Below are 16,721 nucleotides of genomic sequence, written 5' to 3'. Positions count from 1 at the left end.
CCAAAATTTGTGGAAATATAGTTAATAAAACAATATTAAGAATTTTTATTTTCATTAAAAATATATTGGGTAGTAATTACTTTTTCGTAGGATTTTAAATATAACATACCAATTTTTAATTGCAAATTTTAATTGCAACTTTTGGTTATTGCGCCGCCTTCCTACACCAGACAATGAAATGTGTCTTTTAAATTGGAATTATTCCATATTTGTACATAAATTTATTAGATAGTGTTTGTAAAATATATATACGAAGTTTCATTAATGTATGACACAGGGTTCCTACAAAACAATGCTTGTCTACGGAATTTTGGGACAACCCTCGTAGTTCATGAGAAAATATAGATTTTTCTTTGTACAGAATCACAGGGGAAATTTATTGGAAATGTAAATATTATTGCTTATAAAATCAAATAATTGTTCAAACGCAAACACATTAGAGATGGTATAATAATAATTGGACAAATATTTAAGTCTGGAATTCTTAATGCATCGGTGCATGTATTTAAATAAATAATGAAATTCATTTCCTATTCCCTTATAAGGAAAAATTTACAAATTCTATTTTCTCTTGCAATATTATATCATTTCCCCATCTCAATTGGAAGTTTAGCAATGTTTGTTCTAAAATTGCAAAATTTCATAGAAAGTAAGGTGAATTCAACAAAATTTGTCAAATGTTTTAATATATTTTTTTCCCATTCTTAAGAATCTATAACAGTTACTGAAATATTTTGATGAACTAAAGATGTCATTTCAGGACAATTGTTAAAATTGATATTAAAGAATAGTTTGCACCTTTTTCTTTAACCATGCAATATGGAGAATGCTGTGTTGGTATTAACACATACATGTACATAAGTGAGTCCTAAATCATGATCATATATTTCTAAGACATATAAAAATATTTTGATGACATTTTTACCTTATGATACCAGTCCTGCCCAGTAAAAAATCAAACGTAATTTGACATAAGAAGATAAGGGATATCTACCATACTTTCCAAACATATATACCATAAAAATATGGCGTGGAGGACTTCAGATTTAAAATATGCTTACAAAAATTTAGAAAAAAAACAAGAACGACTGAAATTTTATGTTTATGACATTGCTTTTGAAATCCGTTCTAGCTATTGAAAATTGAAGATTGGTGACATGTAACACAACAAAATTTCTTGTAAATTTTTTTTAATGTTATAACACCCCACCCCCACAACACCAAAAATATAATATTATTATTACTACTGAAGAATTATACTTTTAAGAATTAAAAAAAAATATGCAAAAAACGTTAGCATTTTGGAAATACCTTGAAGTTCATTTTTTTCCCCTGTGAAATAAAAAAGCAAAGGTACGCTGTTTCCACAGATTTCCTTCATTTAATTTCGCTATAGCATGACGCAATGAGGTTTGTTTAATGAAATGTTATTGATAGAAATTCTGACACTTTCATAGAAATCAGAACGGACTCAGGAATTGAAAAAAATACTTAAAATAAGAGAGAATTTTTTTAATAATGTTTAATTAAATTAATTCAATTTTAAATGTACAATTTATCAAATATTTTTTACTTCCTGCTAATATGCTATCTATGACTTATTTTTACGCAGTGTATGAACAATTCTCAGGTTTTGTCAACGATTAAGAAAACATCAATTAACACTGAAAGTTAGTTCTTTGAAAAGATCGCTATGAACACTTTACGTATATGTGGTTAATAATTTAGGCTGGTAAAATTTCTATCTTCTAGATAGGGATGCAAAGTGTAGATACAGTGTCCATCTTCCAAAGGCTTCATGGCATAGAGCATATAATGTGTGTGCTTCAAGTAACAAGACACTGGTGACACTGACATCACTTACTGAGATGTACTACATACAACTAGTTCTGGAAGAAGTTGATGAATTGCTCGGAAATTATTCCAGTTTTAAGTATCTTGCTTCATAAGAAAAAGATATTTCAAAATTACTAAAAGTTAAATTAAGCAAAATTCTTCTTCATCAAATAAAACAGTATTGAAATAACATATGATTCTAGTATGAAGTTTTTTTAAGCTACTCAGAAGGCCTATGGGTTGGTGCTTTTTTGAGGTCTTCTAATAATGAGATTATGCTAGAAAATTGTGATCATCTTGATTCCGATATTCCGGTAAATATAACTGGTATAAGCCCCGATGGTATGTTTTGTCTTTACTACAATCCAGTCGAGCAGAAGCTTGTCACCGAAAACTGTACTTCAGCAAAAATGTTTATATGCGAAAAGGATGATGAAGGTAAATTGTAAATTATTAGATTTACAATATATAAATATGATTAATAATTTCTTCATCAAATGCTGAGCGACGTTTCTCATACTTATTGTAAGATCAATCAATACATACTGAATTATATATAGACGGATTTTCCCGTATCATCCCAATCATAAGAGAGAGGACATAGCAGATGTAACCGTTCGGCAGGGGATGCTTACTTCTCCATGACACCTGACCTCGGGCCCCAAGACCATAAACTAAGAACGGACTGAAGTCAAAATTTCAAATCGATATAACTTTCAAAATAATTTTGATAATAAAGTAAAATTTTCATCATATGGTTGAATTCAATTGTCTTGCACAATTACAACTTTTTAAGTCTATACATTGAATGTAATTGAGGATATTAAAAATCAAAATTTTGACTTGAGTCTGTTCTCAGTTTATGGTCTTAGGACCTGAGGATTTAAAAGTCCATGCTTGCTTTGCTCCAAATTTGCATTGTTCAATGGACTTTTGAAAAAATTCCATTAGATCCATGTGTCTCATTAAATGGTTTATGTTAATCAAGTTTCACCACTGGAGACCATAGAAACTGACTGTGTCTCATCTATTTCAATGATTTTTGAATGCGAAATTTGAATTAGATTAAAATTAAATACATAGGAATAAGGTGCGTATTTGAACTCCTAAATGACTAATTTCACTTTCAAAACGTTTAACCCTCTTTCTTCTGTCCTGAAGGGTCGACATTAAGTCTAGAAAACTGAAGGGAGGAAGCAGGTTTGAGCCCAAAGTGTTCTGCATAATTAACTTTTTTTTCCATTTATCTGTCTATCTATTTATGGTACATGCATATATTTCATTTTAGATTTTGAAGAATGCATGATCAATTCATCATTATCAGCATTGCGATTTCAAAGTCAATTGTGCTCTGATGAGGAGAAAAAAAATTTAAGTCTAAAAGGTTGTGAAGAAATGTGTTTAGAGAATACAAGATGTTACACATTTACACACCAAGATAAAGATAAAGAATGTAAGCTGTACAAGTATGATGATAAGAAATCTTGTTCCCCAAGAAATCCTCTGCCATTTTGCAGATACAAAAGTAAGCAGTACAGCACGACGATATCTTTCCTTTATAATTTATGACACTTTCGTTGCCACCGAAGTAACTAATATTTTGTTTTATTATCATTATTTTTTTGACTTTGTCATCACCGGTGGTTAATGTTTGAGGGTTTTTTTTCCATATGGACAAATTTTATTATTGAAATGACAATTCAGTTAGATATCTGAACGTCTTCACCAATTATTGAGCATTACTTATAACTTAAACTTTTGAAGTGGCTTAATTGCTTTCTAAATTACGGTATTATTTATTAGATTAGTTTTCTTTCTTTTTAAACAAACCTTTATCATTCCGTGATTTTAGGTATTTTTCTAAACAGCAGTGAGGGGTACGCCACATCAGAGGACTTTCCGCTTGATCAATGGTGTCCAGGTACGTGTTGATTAATTGTAATTAAAAAATTCAGGTAACTTTCGTTCTATCGAAGTTCAAGGGACCGCAAGAGAAGTTTGAGAGATCGAGGCACTCGAGAAATGGATAGTAAACAATATCCGGAAATTTCAGTCTCAATCATTCATTCATATTTTAACTTTTTACAATGATCGCATTTGGAATATGAAACGGTTTCTCTCAGTTTCAATATTTATTTGTTCTAATTTCATGATTACATGAAACCAGAGTAGTTACACATGTATTATCTATGAAGTTTCTCTCGGGCTTGATGTGGTCTTTCAGCAGATTTCTCTCATTAAATCGGTATTCATTTTTTGAGATAGGATTTCTGTGCAATGTTTGCTGTAAGCTCGTGCATTTGTACAGCCAACTTGTGCCAATAGTCACCAATATAAGTTCAGTAACCATATGATATTGACATTGATGGTCACGAGCAGGTCAATACAACGTAGAATTTTTTTTAACATTGGGTACATTGTTGGATCTCAATCAAACAGAGAGAGGAAAATTATTTCATAAAAGAATCATATACAGTGCAAATTTGTGTATATTAAGAAATTGAGTAAATATAAGTTGTATGTAAGTATAATAGAAATAGTACTGCCTTGTATCCTGACTTTTTAAAGGGGGGATCTTCAATCATTTTATTCCCTCTTCCCAAATGTTTAATTGTATATCTGGATCCAATTTTCAAAAGAGATATTTTTCAAATAACTTTATGTCTTTATTAAACATTAAAAAGTAAATCCAAAGCAAGTATAATTTATTCGAATGCACAAAAAATGTGCAAATAATCCCGAATTTAATGGTCCTCTTTGTTTGACATCGATGTAAATTCGATGTATTCAGATACAATGAGGAATGCTTTAATTATTTATCTTGTTGACAAAGGTCAATAATCTGAACCATCACCAAGAAATAAGTTAATATGCTTTTGAGTGAAATTTGTTTGATAAACAAAAGGGAAATCACAAAGATCCAATAATTTTTGAGTCTCGGCAAATGCTTGTCATTAGAAGCGTTTCATAAGTTTTATTTTTATATGTAAGACGCACGTCTAATGTTATTTAAACTGCTTTCTTGTTTGTTGACAGAAGTGACTCGGAAAGTGATTCAAGAGAAGATCGCTAATATGCAGAAAAATCTGACTATCAATCGAAAAGAAACGAATCAGTACATCCGCACTTTGACAAGTGCCCCAGATGAGAGGACCTCTTCAAAGAATATCGGAGTCCTTGGGGCTTTTGTAATAGGTGCAGTGGGCAGCATATTTATCCTCTCCGACTGCATAAATCTTATCAAATGGATACAAAATAATCGTGTACGCGCCAGAAATTTTTGACTTTTTTAAGGAAAACTGGATGTAGAGCTGCACTATATGCCCTTGTGACTTTCCTGTGTCATTTACAGATACATATAAAAAGACAAGATCATTTTAACCGATATATATTGCTGACAATCTTTGGATTGCATTGTCTGCTTACGATATATGTAACAAGATGGTATTTTAATATATGTACAAGTCATATTACAATGTAAACATCTATACATTTTTATTTCTTATATTTGAATTGTGCCTTTAGTTTTAATCTTCAAATTTTTAAAACAGAGTTTTCTGTTTGAATGCTTGAAATATATGAATTCACAAAATCAAAGAAAATAATTAAACATGTTAACAAACTTCATTAAGCCATTATTATTCAAATTATGCACACTTACGTGAAGGTATAATACACAAGAGATTGAAAAAAGAAATGTATTAAGATCCTCCTCTACTACCTGAGCAAACTTCCATTAGATGCATGTTTGTTGCTGTCATTTTTCGCATATAGGTGAATATTTTTTTTAATAGTTAATTGAATAATCATTCAAAATGAATTTTATTAAATAAATCAGATCTTCAGAGACAGCCAGAGGTTTAAAAAGTGCATTATGATTTTTTTCCTTTCATTTATGCAAAACTATCTTTATTTGATCTATATTTTCCATATATTAAAGATACTAGTAGTTAAAGGGTTATCATGAATAAATATTTACATTATTTTAGTTTTATTTGTAGTCTAATTTCTGATTGGTTAAAATCCAAAAGAAACTAAAATCCGTATTCCTTGGTTTGGTATAAGATAATCCCTCCCCTAAATACAAACTGAATCATCTTTATCTATTCAATCCTCTCATTGCCAGTTCACAGAATTCTTGAACATTTCCAGATTTAATATTTACATCCCTACTTTCAAACAATAAATCGAACTTATCATGTTTTAACAATTAACATGGATTCTACGCTATCTATATCTGATTATAGATCCTTTCAATTCCCATCATTTCTGTTTTTTACAGCTGTAAAGTGAACAGGATTTCTGAAACTATTCATAATCTACACCAAGATGTGTTTAATGACTCTAAAATTAAAATATAGGGAATGACTTCAATTCTTTGCCAAATCATTATACATGTAGTACAACACGGTTTAGTTGCGTTAAAGCTGTTTGATTATCCGTTTTGCGGATAATAAAGAGTATAGAATGATCCAAACTAGGTTACTAGTGTACCATAATAATTTTGTCAAAGAAGATTTGTTCTTAAAGCAATCAAAGATTTTTGCAAAGCAAAAGAATTTTGAGAAAATTCAGTATGTACACGAATTATTCTCCTTAAATACATCAAGCATTCGACAATGTTATATTTGGCAAAATACATAATTCTGACAAAATTAAGCAAAACTGTTTTTGTTCCAATTTTAAATATTACCATCAGGAAGAAACAATGGTTATTTTATTCATATTAGACACAATATATACATGTACCACTAAGCTTTTAATTAAAGATACTTTCAACTGTTTAAATAATGCCACATTGGGAGTAGGATGGAGGTCTTAAAGGGGATTAAAGTTTTTCAACAGGAATATTATTGATTAAATATGCCAGCAGGGGCACTGCAACTCAATAACTAACTCTGCAGAGTTGCAATGATGATGATAAACGACTGCACTGTATATCAGAGAATATTCTTGCAAATCAACAAAAGGATAGTGGGTAAGAAAATAACGTGAACTTTAATTCAAAGATTTTTTTTTCTAAGGAAGAAAACAATAAGCGGCATTCTTTAGAATACTGAAGAATATAAATATGGCATAATAATGTAATACCATACTTTTGTTTAAAACTGCATTAAGGAAATTGGACTTACAGCATGCTTCATTTTAAATTAAGATTATATCATATGCAATAACACATCTTATGAAATTTATTCACTTTTATACACAATGTTTATTTTAAATATGTTTCAAATCATTTGAAGTCAAAAGAAATATTTTTTGCAAGCTTGCTTTCTAAATGATTTATCTGTCGTGCAAAATATTAGTCCCTGACGTTCGGGCATGGAATATATAGAGATAACGAACAATATTCTAGCTCAGAAAACCCACGAAACAATGCGAAATAGGAGCAGAGCAAACACGGACCCCCGAAACATCATAGTTAGGATCAGGTGACTTGGAGGTGCCATATTGCTCTCCTGAAATAAAGCAATCTGGGTTTTTTTGTATTAACGAGGCCCGATCTACTTGAACTGCGCATACGTTTTAACGCAGCGTCGACTCAGGCACGTCATAGTACCCTTGACTGCCGTCACAATTGAACACAATAACGTCATAATTAAAATGACGTCAAATTGCGCTAAAATGCTTCACTGATCTTGCATACCTGGCAGCTCTATAGAATGTACATGTTGAAAGCTGGTATTTCTATTATTTAGATGTTTTTTAAAGATTTTTTTTAATTAATAAACAACTTTGGATCATGATTTATTTTGAGGTATCAATTTCTTGGTACATATACATTAATTTTACCTTGTTTTATTTCAATTTGTGAGTTAAAAAAAAACAAACACTACAACCAAAAGTAAACGATTTTAGTCTTTCTCCTTGAACGTGTTGAATTGTTTATACACACCCTTTTTTACTGAGGACTTAAGTATGCATGGATTAGTTTGAGTTAAAATAAATCAGTCTATGAATCATTTAAATACAACCCCCGATATATATTTTTTTTATATGTATACATGTATTATATGATATTACGTCATTTGTCGCCTTTACCCCCCTCCCCCCACCCCCTTTTTTCCCACGTATAACAACGTCGCATGTTAAGAAAAAAAAAGCATGGAGAGGAAATTATTTTAGAATGTATTAAAGTTTATTTATTTTTTAGAAACTAATATAGTATTGCAATTGTTTGTTGATGTTATGTAAACCCATGGCGACTTATTTCATATCTAGTTGGATAAAACACACCCCAATTTTGCGTTTTGATATGCCCCCTTTTCACTGCAATAAAGGCTACCTCCAATTTTCTTTTCATTTTTTATAAGAAGAATAAAAATTGCATGATATATGTGAAAAACAAAACATTTCATCATGTATTTTTTTTAAATTTTCAATTTCTTTGTTTTTTGGAGAGTTTTACTATGTAATTGTGTATAAAAACACGAAAAATGGTCCATATCTTGACAGTGCCCCCATTTGACTACAATAGAGGCAATGTAACAAAATTTCGTTCTTATTTTTCTTAGCATAATACATACAAAAATATTTCCAAAAATTAAAATTTTTTATCATTCCGTTTTCGTAATTTTCAACTAGATCGGGCCTCGTTAAAGTGTCTCCTTACAGAACACTGCAAAGTATAACAAATACAAGGGAGAGCAAGGCCGTTTGTGCTGTATTTCGACATTCTCCGTTATCTGGTGATATCGAGTGACCAGCAGGGCTGGGAGTAAGGCTCGGGTACAAGAGAGGACCTTGGTATATATTTCTTCTATGGCAATCAATCAAACTAAAAGTTTTACTAAAACAGAGTTGGACATCCCACAACCATAAGGGCTGAAAACAAACAAAATAGCATGAAAAAAACTACGCAGCACAGTTAAGGTTACAAAAAGGAGGCGGAGCCTAATTTGTACGGGAAAACTTGACTATGACATCATACACAATATACGTCATACAGCATTTCTTTAAAATACCACAAAATGAGTTTATCTTCTAATTTAACCATTAAGAAATCATCAAGGAACATAAAAACTTACAACAGCGTGTTGTTTTGTCGTTAGTTAAATCCCACATAGCAATTTATTAACAAGTCACTGATCGCAATACACTTGTCAATATGACGTCATTTCTTACAACGTGACGTAGTTTGTATGCAGTGGGAGACATATCAAGTAATATTTTCTCAACAAAATATGTATTTTATAATTAAATAAAATATTATTTACGATATTCTATGGGCCAATAACTAGAATTTAATGTCTTCTTCACTGTTTTATTAATATATTTTCTGTACATTACGTATTTAATTGACACTGTGGTATATTTGTATGCAAGTACATCGGAGGGTAATGTGGGGGGTCTTAATAAATCGATCTAGTGCAAGGGCATACTCTCTATGGATCAAAGTAAGCTTTTACATTTTAACTTTAGAACTATTAAGGTATCTAAAAAGTGCTGCGATCCTGATGAAATCGTAAAAACAATTGAATTATATCAATATTTCATGCCGCTGACCAGCAAAAAATATAGCATTCTGTCATACAAGTATAATTTTAACGAAAAAATTGCAGAATTTAAACAGGATCGCAGCACTTTTTAGAAACTACAATACGTGTTGAAAATATTTATGTACTAAACTTGGTAATTTAACTTGGTTATGCCCTTGCACTAGTGATATTTATATGTAACATCAATACTTAAAGTCAATGTGCTAAAATCGCGTGACTGTCGCATCACGTGACTAGTCTAAATATAAAATATAATCGTCCTCGATATGTAGTTACTAATCATAATTACAATTATCCGATATAAACAATGTACTAAAAATAATCGCCATCCCGATTACGAATACATTTTTAAATACAAAATGTACTGGGTATTTCCATTGCGCACCTTAACTGTACTGCGTAAAGGAATAAGTATTCATATAATTCATTTTCAATATTAAATTATATAAATATGCACAAAAGTAATGCAGAAACAAATTTTTGGGAACAAAAACATAAAACTATATTCTTGTAATTCAGTAGTAGATTGAATCCTCAAGTTGATGCAAATATATTTTTATCAATGGATTACCTTTCGTCCTACATCTTTAAGAAGAATATAAGGTCGATGCTTTGTTTCTATTCTGAAACTATCTTCTATTTCTGGAATCTGAGTAAAGAGCAAAAAAACAAAATACGTTTTCTTATTATTTTATTGAACTTGGTTTGACTTCGAAAATATACTCATAAAAGGTTTTTCGACATACAGAATTGAATGGTTATCTTCTGAATCATAATTAAAACCTACCAGGATATTGTTGCCTTCCATAATTTGTCTCTTCTTCAAGATTCTGATATGAATTTTAAAAATAAAAATATCAATAAAAATATTAATGCCTTTTCTTTTGAACTGAAACCGACAAAAAAAAATAATAAAATAGGAATGCCTTAGGTGGAACTCACGCTGAAATATTATAGAGAAGAGCCAATTCAGTGGCCTTGCTAAAATAGTGCGCCACTGTCCTTGTGTCTTCAACATCAGCACATGTGCCATGTTTTTGCCATTGGTACGACCTATTTATATGACGTATATGCTTAAAGAATCGTTATTGGTAATAAAAGGGATATAGACGAAAAAGAAAATAAGGAAAGAGAAAGAGAACAAAAAGAGATACAGAAGAAAGTGAAAGGCAGTGGTGAGGAAAAGAGAGTAGAGGAGAAAGAAAATAGAGGCGAGAGAGGAGAGAATTTCAAAGCAGACACTTGAAAACACTTCGATAATATCAATCACGGATAAAAATATATGAAGTGAATGACGAATAACCTTCTGCAGTTTTAAATGTCAAATGTACAGGGATTAAAGTGCCATTTTTTTTCAATTACTTACAAAGTAACTCATGTTCAACGTAAGTTTTCGAAGCTTCGACATTTACAGAAATATTTCATCCAATTCATCCAATTATTGAAATAAGTTAAAGATAAATTCACCGAAAAGAAACCATTCTGCTCAAAACTGTCACTTAATTAGATCTGTTCTTCCAGATATATTCAAGATTGAAAAAAAGTATGCTAATATCTTCCAGTTCACTTGCCGAAGGACGTTAAGATGGCAATTTATTTGGATGCACGAATACTCCTCCAGGCATCAAACGAGATTTTATTTAATTATAGAAAGGATATCCGATCACCAGCCATATTCCCCTTACAAATACAGATTAAGGATTGTTGAAAATAAATATCTATTTCATAACGTGTGAAAGTATTATATTACGTTAAATTAAGTAACTTGTCATTGATTTCATCGTTTTGATTTTTGATTATTTTTACTTTCAGTTACCTTCTGATTTTTGCAAAATTTAACTGGCCATTGAAAGGATAGAACGAAGTGATCAAATTCCACTGCTGTTAAGTAAGTCGTATGGCTGTAAACAGCAATACAATCAATCAAAAAGAGTGAAAAAGATAGATAGATAAAGGGAGTGAGAATGCAAAAGATATAGAGAGTACATAACAGTCGAAAGTTTAAAAAATATTCAACTTTTAAACATAAAAAAATGAAATGAATAAGCATAGAATCTGATGAATAAAAATCATCCATACTCACCAGCTTAATATCAGAATTCCGAATATCATATACACACAGGAAGAAACCATGATTGAGTTTTCGTGAAAAGAACCTCTAAAAACAATTAAATCTTAAATTACCTTATAAACTAACATTCGTATGTTTCTTATCTAAAACACAATTAAGGGGGCTGGCGGGATGTGGCCATTTTTAGACCATGTTTATCTCCTATAGAAGAAGAGTTCCATATGAAGATATAAGAAATGATCAAATTTTATAACTAACATTTTTGAAATTTTTCTTAGCCAAATGATAGTTGACAGCTTAAGATATCATATCTAAAAAACTACGTTAGTCTGGTGGTTAATTTGTGTTTTATTTGTAAACCACCCAGCCTCCTTAATATAAACTTATGAGTAAGACGTATCAGAAACACAGATTACCAGAAGAATCGGGAAATAACGTACAGTATTCAATATCAAAGTCCAAAACACAATACAAAATAGGGGCAGAGCAAACACGGACCCCCGAAACATCACAAGTGGGATCATGTACCATGGAGGAGTGAGCATCCAATGCTGAATGGTCTCATCCGCAATGTGTTCCTTGTCATAATCGGGAAATAACGGAAAAATCCCTTGTCATTTCAGTGCATAAATAATGGACAACCAATTGGTATGAGAAACGTCAGTCAGCATTTGACAATGATAAATTGTATTTGCTGACAAGTTCATTGTATCGACCATAAAGCTTACGAAATAATGACTTTAAACGAGACTGTTGATATTCTTGTTTTATCAACTTGCTTGTCAATACATTCATTCATTTTAGAGACTGCTCTTGCGTATCGAATCAACTGATATATTTACATTCCGTATGCAGGAGATGAAGGTATATCGTTGCATTATTAAGGGAAGTTATAGATAAGTGAAAGTCATCACGTTTATCATATAGCTTAGTTGTTAGATTAACATTGTTGTTTTTATTAAGAAAAATATCTCAGTATGAAACAAATGAAAAAGACAATTAATGTAAAAGGAAGTGGAAAAACGTCCATTTCAGAAGTGAATGTTAAAGTAATCATTCGACTGATCGTAATAAATCTCTCTCCATACAAAAAAAGTTTTACACAGTCCGTTATCACAGCTTTCCAGTATATGTAGATGACCATGGCATACCACACATTCTAGAAAGCGTTTCTTATATTTCAATTTAATTGTGAAATGAACATAATGAAAATGTAATAAAATTTAATTTCCAAAAATAATACTGTCTTCTTAGATTCAAAAGGCACGAAATCCCATGTAAATTTCAATAATGTTTGAAGAATTAATACAGAAAATCAATTTTCGACCATCATGCAAATTATCCTATGTTTCCAGCTCGTGGTGATTTCATGATTAATCTGTTACGTGGTTCCTCGGACAATGATATCTATATAAAGTGGATGCTTTTTTCACACTTGCGTTCCCAACACATTTTCTATTTATGATTAATAGTCTGCACTCTAACTACTACTTAAGGACACACCTGTTAAGCATACATCTGTTTATACTTGTATAGTAAACAGTTGTCTTTATGAGGTCATTTTATTTTGTGTATATTAACATATCCTAATGACATAATTCAATAAACACTGAATATGTGTCAAAACGTAAATCATCAAAAAACCATCAGTGTCAATTTGATTTTCCATTTCTTTTTATAACCTTTTGAAGACAATCTTAAAATTAGAGATAAAAACCCCGTATTACCTAAAATGATGCAGGAAATGTAACTTACTAGTTCAGGTTCAGGTCTCTAGAAAACAGAATCTTTATCGTCAGCTACTAGGAAGTCGTCGTTTGAATCTTATCTGATAACAAGGCTATTGCCATGGTATTTACCCTGACGTAGTGGATTTCAGAAAACGATAGAAACAGATCTATCATGATATTAATACAACGATTAAATTATTGACTCGCCTGACAAGTAAGTCTAAGATTAAATGTTTACAACTCCCTTGTAATCTTTTATCTTGAAAGTTTTTCATTGATTTTTCAAATAACTTTGTTTGAATGTCAGATTACATTCTGCTTTATAAATTCAATAGAACGGTGAAGATTTGAACAAAATAATATGATGATGCTCAGTGTAATATACAAAAAATTTCAATATTTCTTTCTTTTTGTTAATTTAAATATTTATGAAATCCTAAAGCTCGAGATCAATTTGGTCTATTTTCTGCACGATTTTCATTTCTTAATAATCAGAAACAATCTGACAATTTTTCACTAGCAATTCTAGTACCTCACCGACTAATTCAATCTCATTCCATTTTAAAGTTGAAAATACTATATATCCATCAAAACCACCAGTGAAGTAGAGCAAAAAAGATAACATATTGTATAACCTATCAAAGTAAACTCATGCAAATACCAATTTGCATTTCCAAAAAATAAAATAAAATGAAAAGGGGCGTTATTGCATTCAGATAATTAAGATCCACTCATATATCAAAAGTAATCAAAAGCTATTGTGAGCATTGAACGTTACACATGTATTTAATATCCAGGTCTAATCTGTTTGTTTTCCTCTGCTAGCCCCGGACTATGTGCCAGGCCGATAAGTTTAATAACTGATGTTCAAAGGCATGTGATAAGGCATATGTGAAAGTATTTCTGAATTTTATCCATTGGTATAGGAATAGTTGCAGATTAGAGTAGGGTACAGCTGTACCCTAAACCATAACAGACGAACGGATATTCCGATCACTATATACCTTTCAACGTTTGGGTAACTAATGAGTAAATTTTACTTAAATTGCTTTTTGTTCATATTTTCAAGAACACCGGAATTGCGAAATCTAGTAAAATTCATACAACAAAAATTACAAATGATAAACTTCATTCACTTTGATAAAGGAGACTTACGAAAAGTCAACCCGCCTATTTATCTTCCTTTTTTAGCTGTTTATAAGCAAATAGTTCGGATAGAGCGCTATGCAATTATAAGACTCAACAGGTTTTTGAAGACTTTTACGTACGTTGATACTTGGTCTTTTTACACGTATATTTTTATAGTAGTCCATATCTCTTTAAAACTCTTATGTTATTTAAGGAATGAAGCTTATTTCAACTTATGTTATCCGATATAACATAACTTGGGGCAGTTTACGCTTTATAAACCGCGAAGCGGTTTATAAGAAAGCGTAAACTGCCCCAAGTTTTGTTATATCGGATAACATAAGTTAAAATTAGCTTCATTCCTTATGATTTAATTTTAGTGCAGACAATAAGACAATATTTCCTCCGGGAAAAGGCTTCAAACTGAGCAATATTTTAAAAGTAACGTCAAGCGGAGTAATACGTTTTTGACGTAACTCATTGTGACGTAGGCAAGTTATGTTATACAAAATGTTATATGTTCCTCTGAATGATTCAGCCAATGAAATTGCTTGATACAAGTGAAATTATATTATTGTAATATGAATATGAACGATAAGAAATGTGGTTTTTTCTTCATTTTAAAAAAAATTAAAATAATATTTCAGCGGAGTGTCAGTCACTATTTGAGGCAATCCTATTTTTATAAGTGAGTTTACAACCATAGTATCTCTATTGTGTTGTTTTTTGTCTATTTTCCCGTGTAGCTTAAGGGGGCATGAAGGATGTATGGTCACAAGACTAGATTTAATTACGTCATAGTCCCTGGAAAATACGTTTTAAACAAGACTGAAACCACAGTACTTGTATAATTGTTTTACTGTTTGTTTGAGTTCACCACTTTGTATAAAAATATCTAAAAAGATTCAAACTTTCTAGCAAACATTATCAAATTACAGAATAGATTGATCCACACTTCTGTTTCCCTACACGGCACGTCCAACGAGTCGTTGACGTCACAGTGGATTTCTTAGTACAGAAATATTATACACAGTAAAATATGGGTAGTATAATATCATAAAAACGGGTCATGATCAGTATATGATAGGATATTTTGTAAATTAGGGAACACAATTTTTTTACGTGGTTCTTGACGGAAATATTTTGTAGGCATGTCTTATTTCGCTTATTTTGTAAATAAGTGACATCACAGTTGGGATTTCCCGTACTCGAGAAACGTGAACATGAGACTTTTTTTTCTCAAGCTCATGTCTTCTTTAACTATGCCCTGTGGAATATTCAGCTTAGCTTCAACAATTGATATTTCTACAGTTAATAAATAACATGACGATCTTGCATTTTAACGTAAAATTTTTGATAGTGAACGGTAGGATTTTTTGCAAATAATTGTTTTTATTTTTTTAGTTGTCTTTTAAAGTACGTTATTTTCCGTCTCCAGATGCGGTGTGACAAAAGAATATTTCTTTTTCGAATTTTTAACCCTATTTCGCTCAAAAAAAAATTTAAAAGACACAGGTCCTCAGACATATTTTTTAGCTGTGCTGAAAAAAACTATTATGGACCGATTTATGGGCCCATAACCATTGAGAATCAAAACTCCACTTAGACACTGTAGGGTGTAGTATTTGTCAGTCAATATCTCAAAAATAAGTCTAGAAATCTATTGATAAATCTGCTTTAAGGTATGTGGGACAAACTAAATAAAAGATATACAAAAAATGAAAAAAAAAATAACGACAGGTATTTTTTCAGCTAAAAGTCCTTCTTCCCTTTAAATATGAAGGTAAATTAAAAATTCAAAGAGTCAATGAAGGTTGTACATTCCACATGCAACGTAGCCATTTAAACTAATCCAGTTTCGTCTGTTTTAACGCTAGTTATTTTGAAGCAACAAGTGTTAGGATCAAAACGTTTGCGAAATATCTCTCTATATATACAATACTGCAATTTATATCAGAATAAAATATCGAAAAAATAGCGAAACAATTGTTATACAAACAGATATGTACTGTTTTGATTCGTGTATCTGACGTCACAATGGTTACATGGCGCTAATATATATACATGCCTTATGAAAGAATTAGTGGTTGGTTCAGTCATGCTTGAGCACAAGAAGCTAAGCACATTATATATCTAAGAAATTCTTCTGTGGTGTCATATAAGAATTTGTAAAAGGTTTTTGAAGACAAGGGAATCGTCAGAATTTAATTATTGTTTGGAATGACTGTCTAAGTGAAGGAAGGGAAATGAGTATATTGAGACCAAACTAGAGAACTGTGGACTACGTTGAGCAATTTGTTGTCAAAGATCTCCAAGACTCGGAAAGAAAAAAGTTGAAAATGCTTAAATCTTTGAATAACTAAAATATCTTATTTTAAACTTAAAATATATACACTTGTATGACCTTTTTCAAGAAAGTGCGTATACTATATCTCCATTCAATAAATAAAGGTCTAA

At 31.0% G+C, this 16,721-nt stretch overlaps 2 protein-coding genes across 2 annotated transcripts; one reads left to right on the top strand and one right to left on the bottom strand.

Annotated features, from left to right (window-relative positions):
• Positions 1–1,655: 1,655 nt before the first annotated feature.
• Positions 1,656–6,251, top strand: LOC134258004 (uncharacterized). Its single transcript, XM_062740566.1, has 5 exons — positions 1,656–1,933; positions 2,057–2,274; positions 3,125–3,361; positions 3,689–3,757; positions 4,873–6,251. The coding sequence occupies exons 1-5, from the start codon at positions 1,869–1,871 to the stop codon at positions 5,118–5,120; spliced, it is 837 nt and encodes a 278-aa protein (XP_062596550.1). The 5' UTR covers positions 1,656–1,868; the 3' UTR covers positions 5,121–6,251.
• A 2,181-nt stretch (positions 6,252–8,432) lies between these two features.
• On the bottom strand, positions 8,433–13,272 carry LOC134258003 (ribonuclease Oy-like). Its single transcript, XM_062740565.1, has 6 exons — positions 13,162–13,272; positions 11,419–11,493; positions 10,278–10,388; positions 10,123–10,165; positions 9,907–9,984; positions 8,433–8,661 (listed from the first exon to the last, which is right to left on the bottom strand). Exons 2-6 carry the CDS (start codon positions 11,466–11,468, stop codon positions 8,446–8,448), a joined length of 498 nt encoding a protein of 165 aa, XP_062596549.1. The 5' UTR covers positions 11,469–11,493; positions 13,162–13,272; the 3' UTR covers positions 8,433–8,445.
• Positions 13,273–16,721: the final 3,449 nt, after the last annotated feature.

This window comes from Saccostrea cucullata, unplaced genomic scaffold (assembly GCF_032062105.1).
Source record: "Saccostrea cucullata isolate Sc308-1 unplaced genomic scaffold, CSIRO_AGI_Scuc_v1 ctg864, whole genome shotgun sequence".
Lineage (NCBI taxonomy): Eukaryota > Metazoa > Mollusca > Bivalvia > Ostreida > Ostreidae > Saccostrea > Saccostrea cuccullata.
This window is presented reverse-complemented; position numbering and strand designations above follow the sequence as displayed.

Excerpts from the sequence above, each read along its gene's own strand:
- LOC134258004 (XM_062740566.1), top strand. The coding sequence starts at position 1,869 with ATGTACTACATACAACTAGTTCTGGAAGAAGTTGATGAATTGCTCGGA. Across the intron at positions 3,362-3,688 it reads GCCATTTTGCAGATACAAAA|GTATTTTTCTAAACAGCAGT; the intron begins GTAAGCAGTACA and ends CCGTGATTTTAG. Across the intron at positions 3,758-4,872 it reads GCTTGATCAATGGTGTCCAG|AAGTGACTCGGAAAGTGATT; the intron begins GTACGTGTTGAT and ends GTTTGTTGACAG.
- LOC134258003 (XM_062740565.1), bottom strand. The coding sequence starts at position 11,468 with ATGGTTTCTTCCTGTGTGTATATGATATTCGGAATTCTGATATTAAGC. Across the intron at positions 10,389-11,418 it reads GGAATTCTGATATTAAGCTG|GTCGTACCAATGGCAAAAAC; the intron begins GTGAGTATGGAT and ends TCATATAAATAG. Across the intron at positions 8,662-9,906 it reads TTAAAGATGTAGGACGAAAG|CCCTTATGGTTGTGGGATGT; the intron begins GTAATCCATTGA and ends GTTTGTTTTCAG.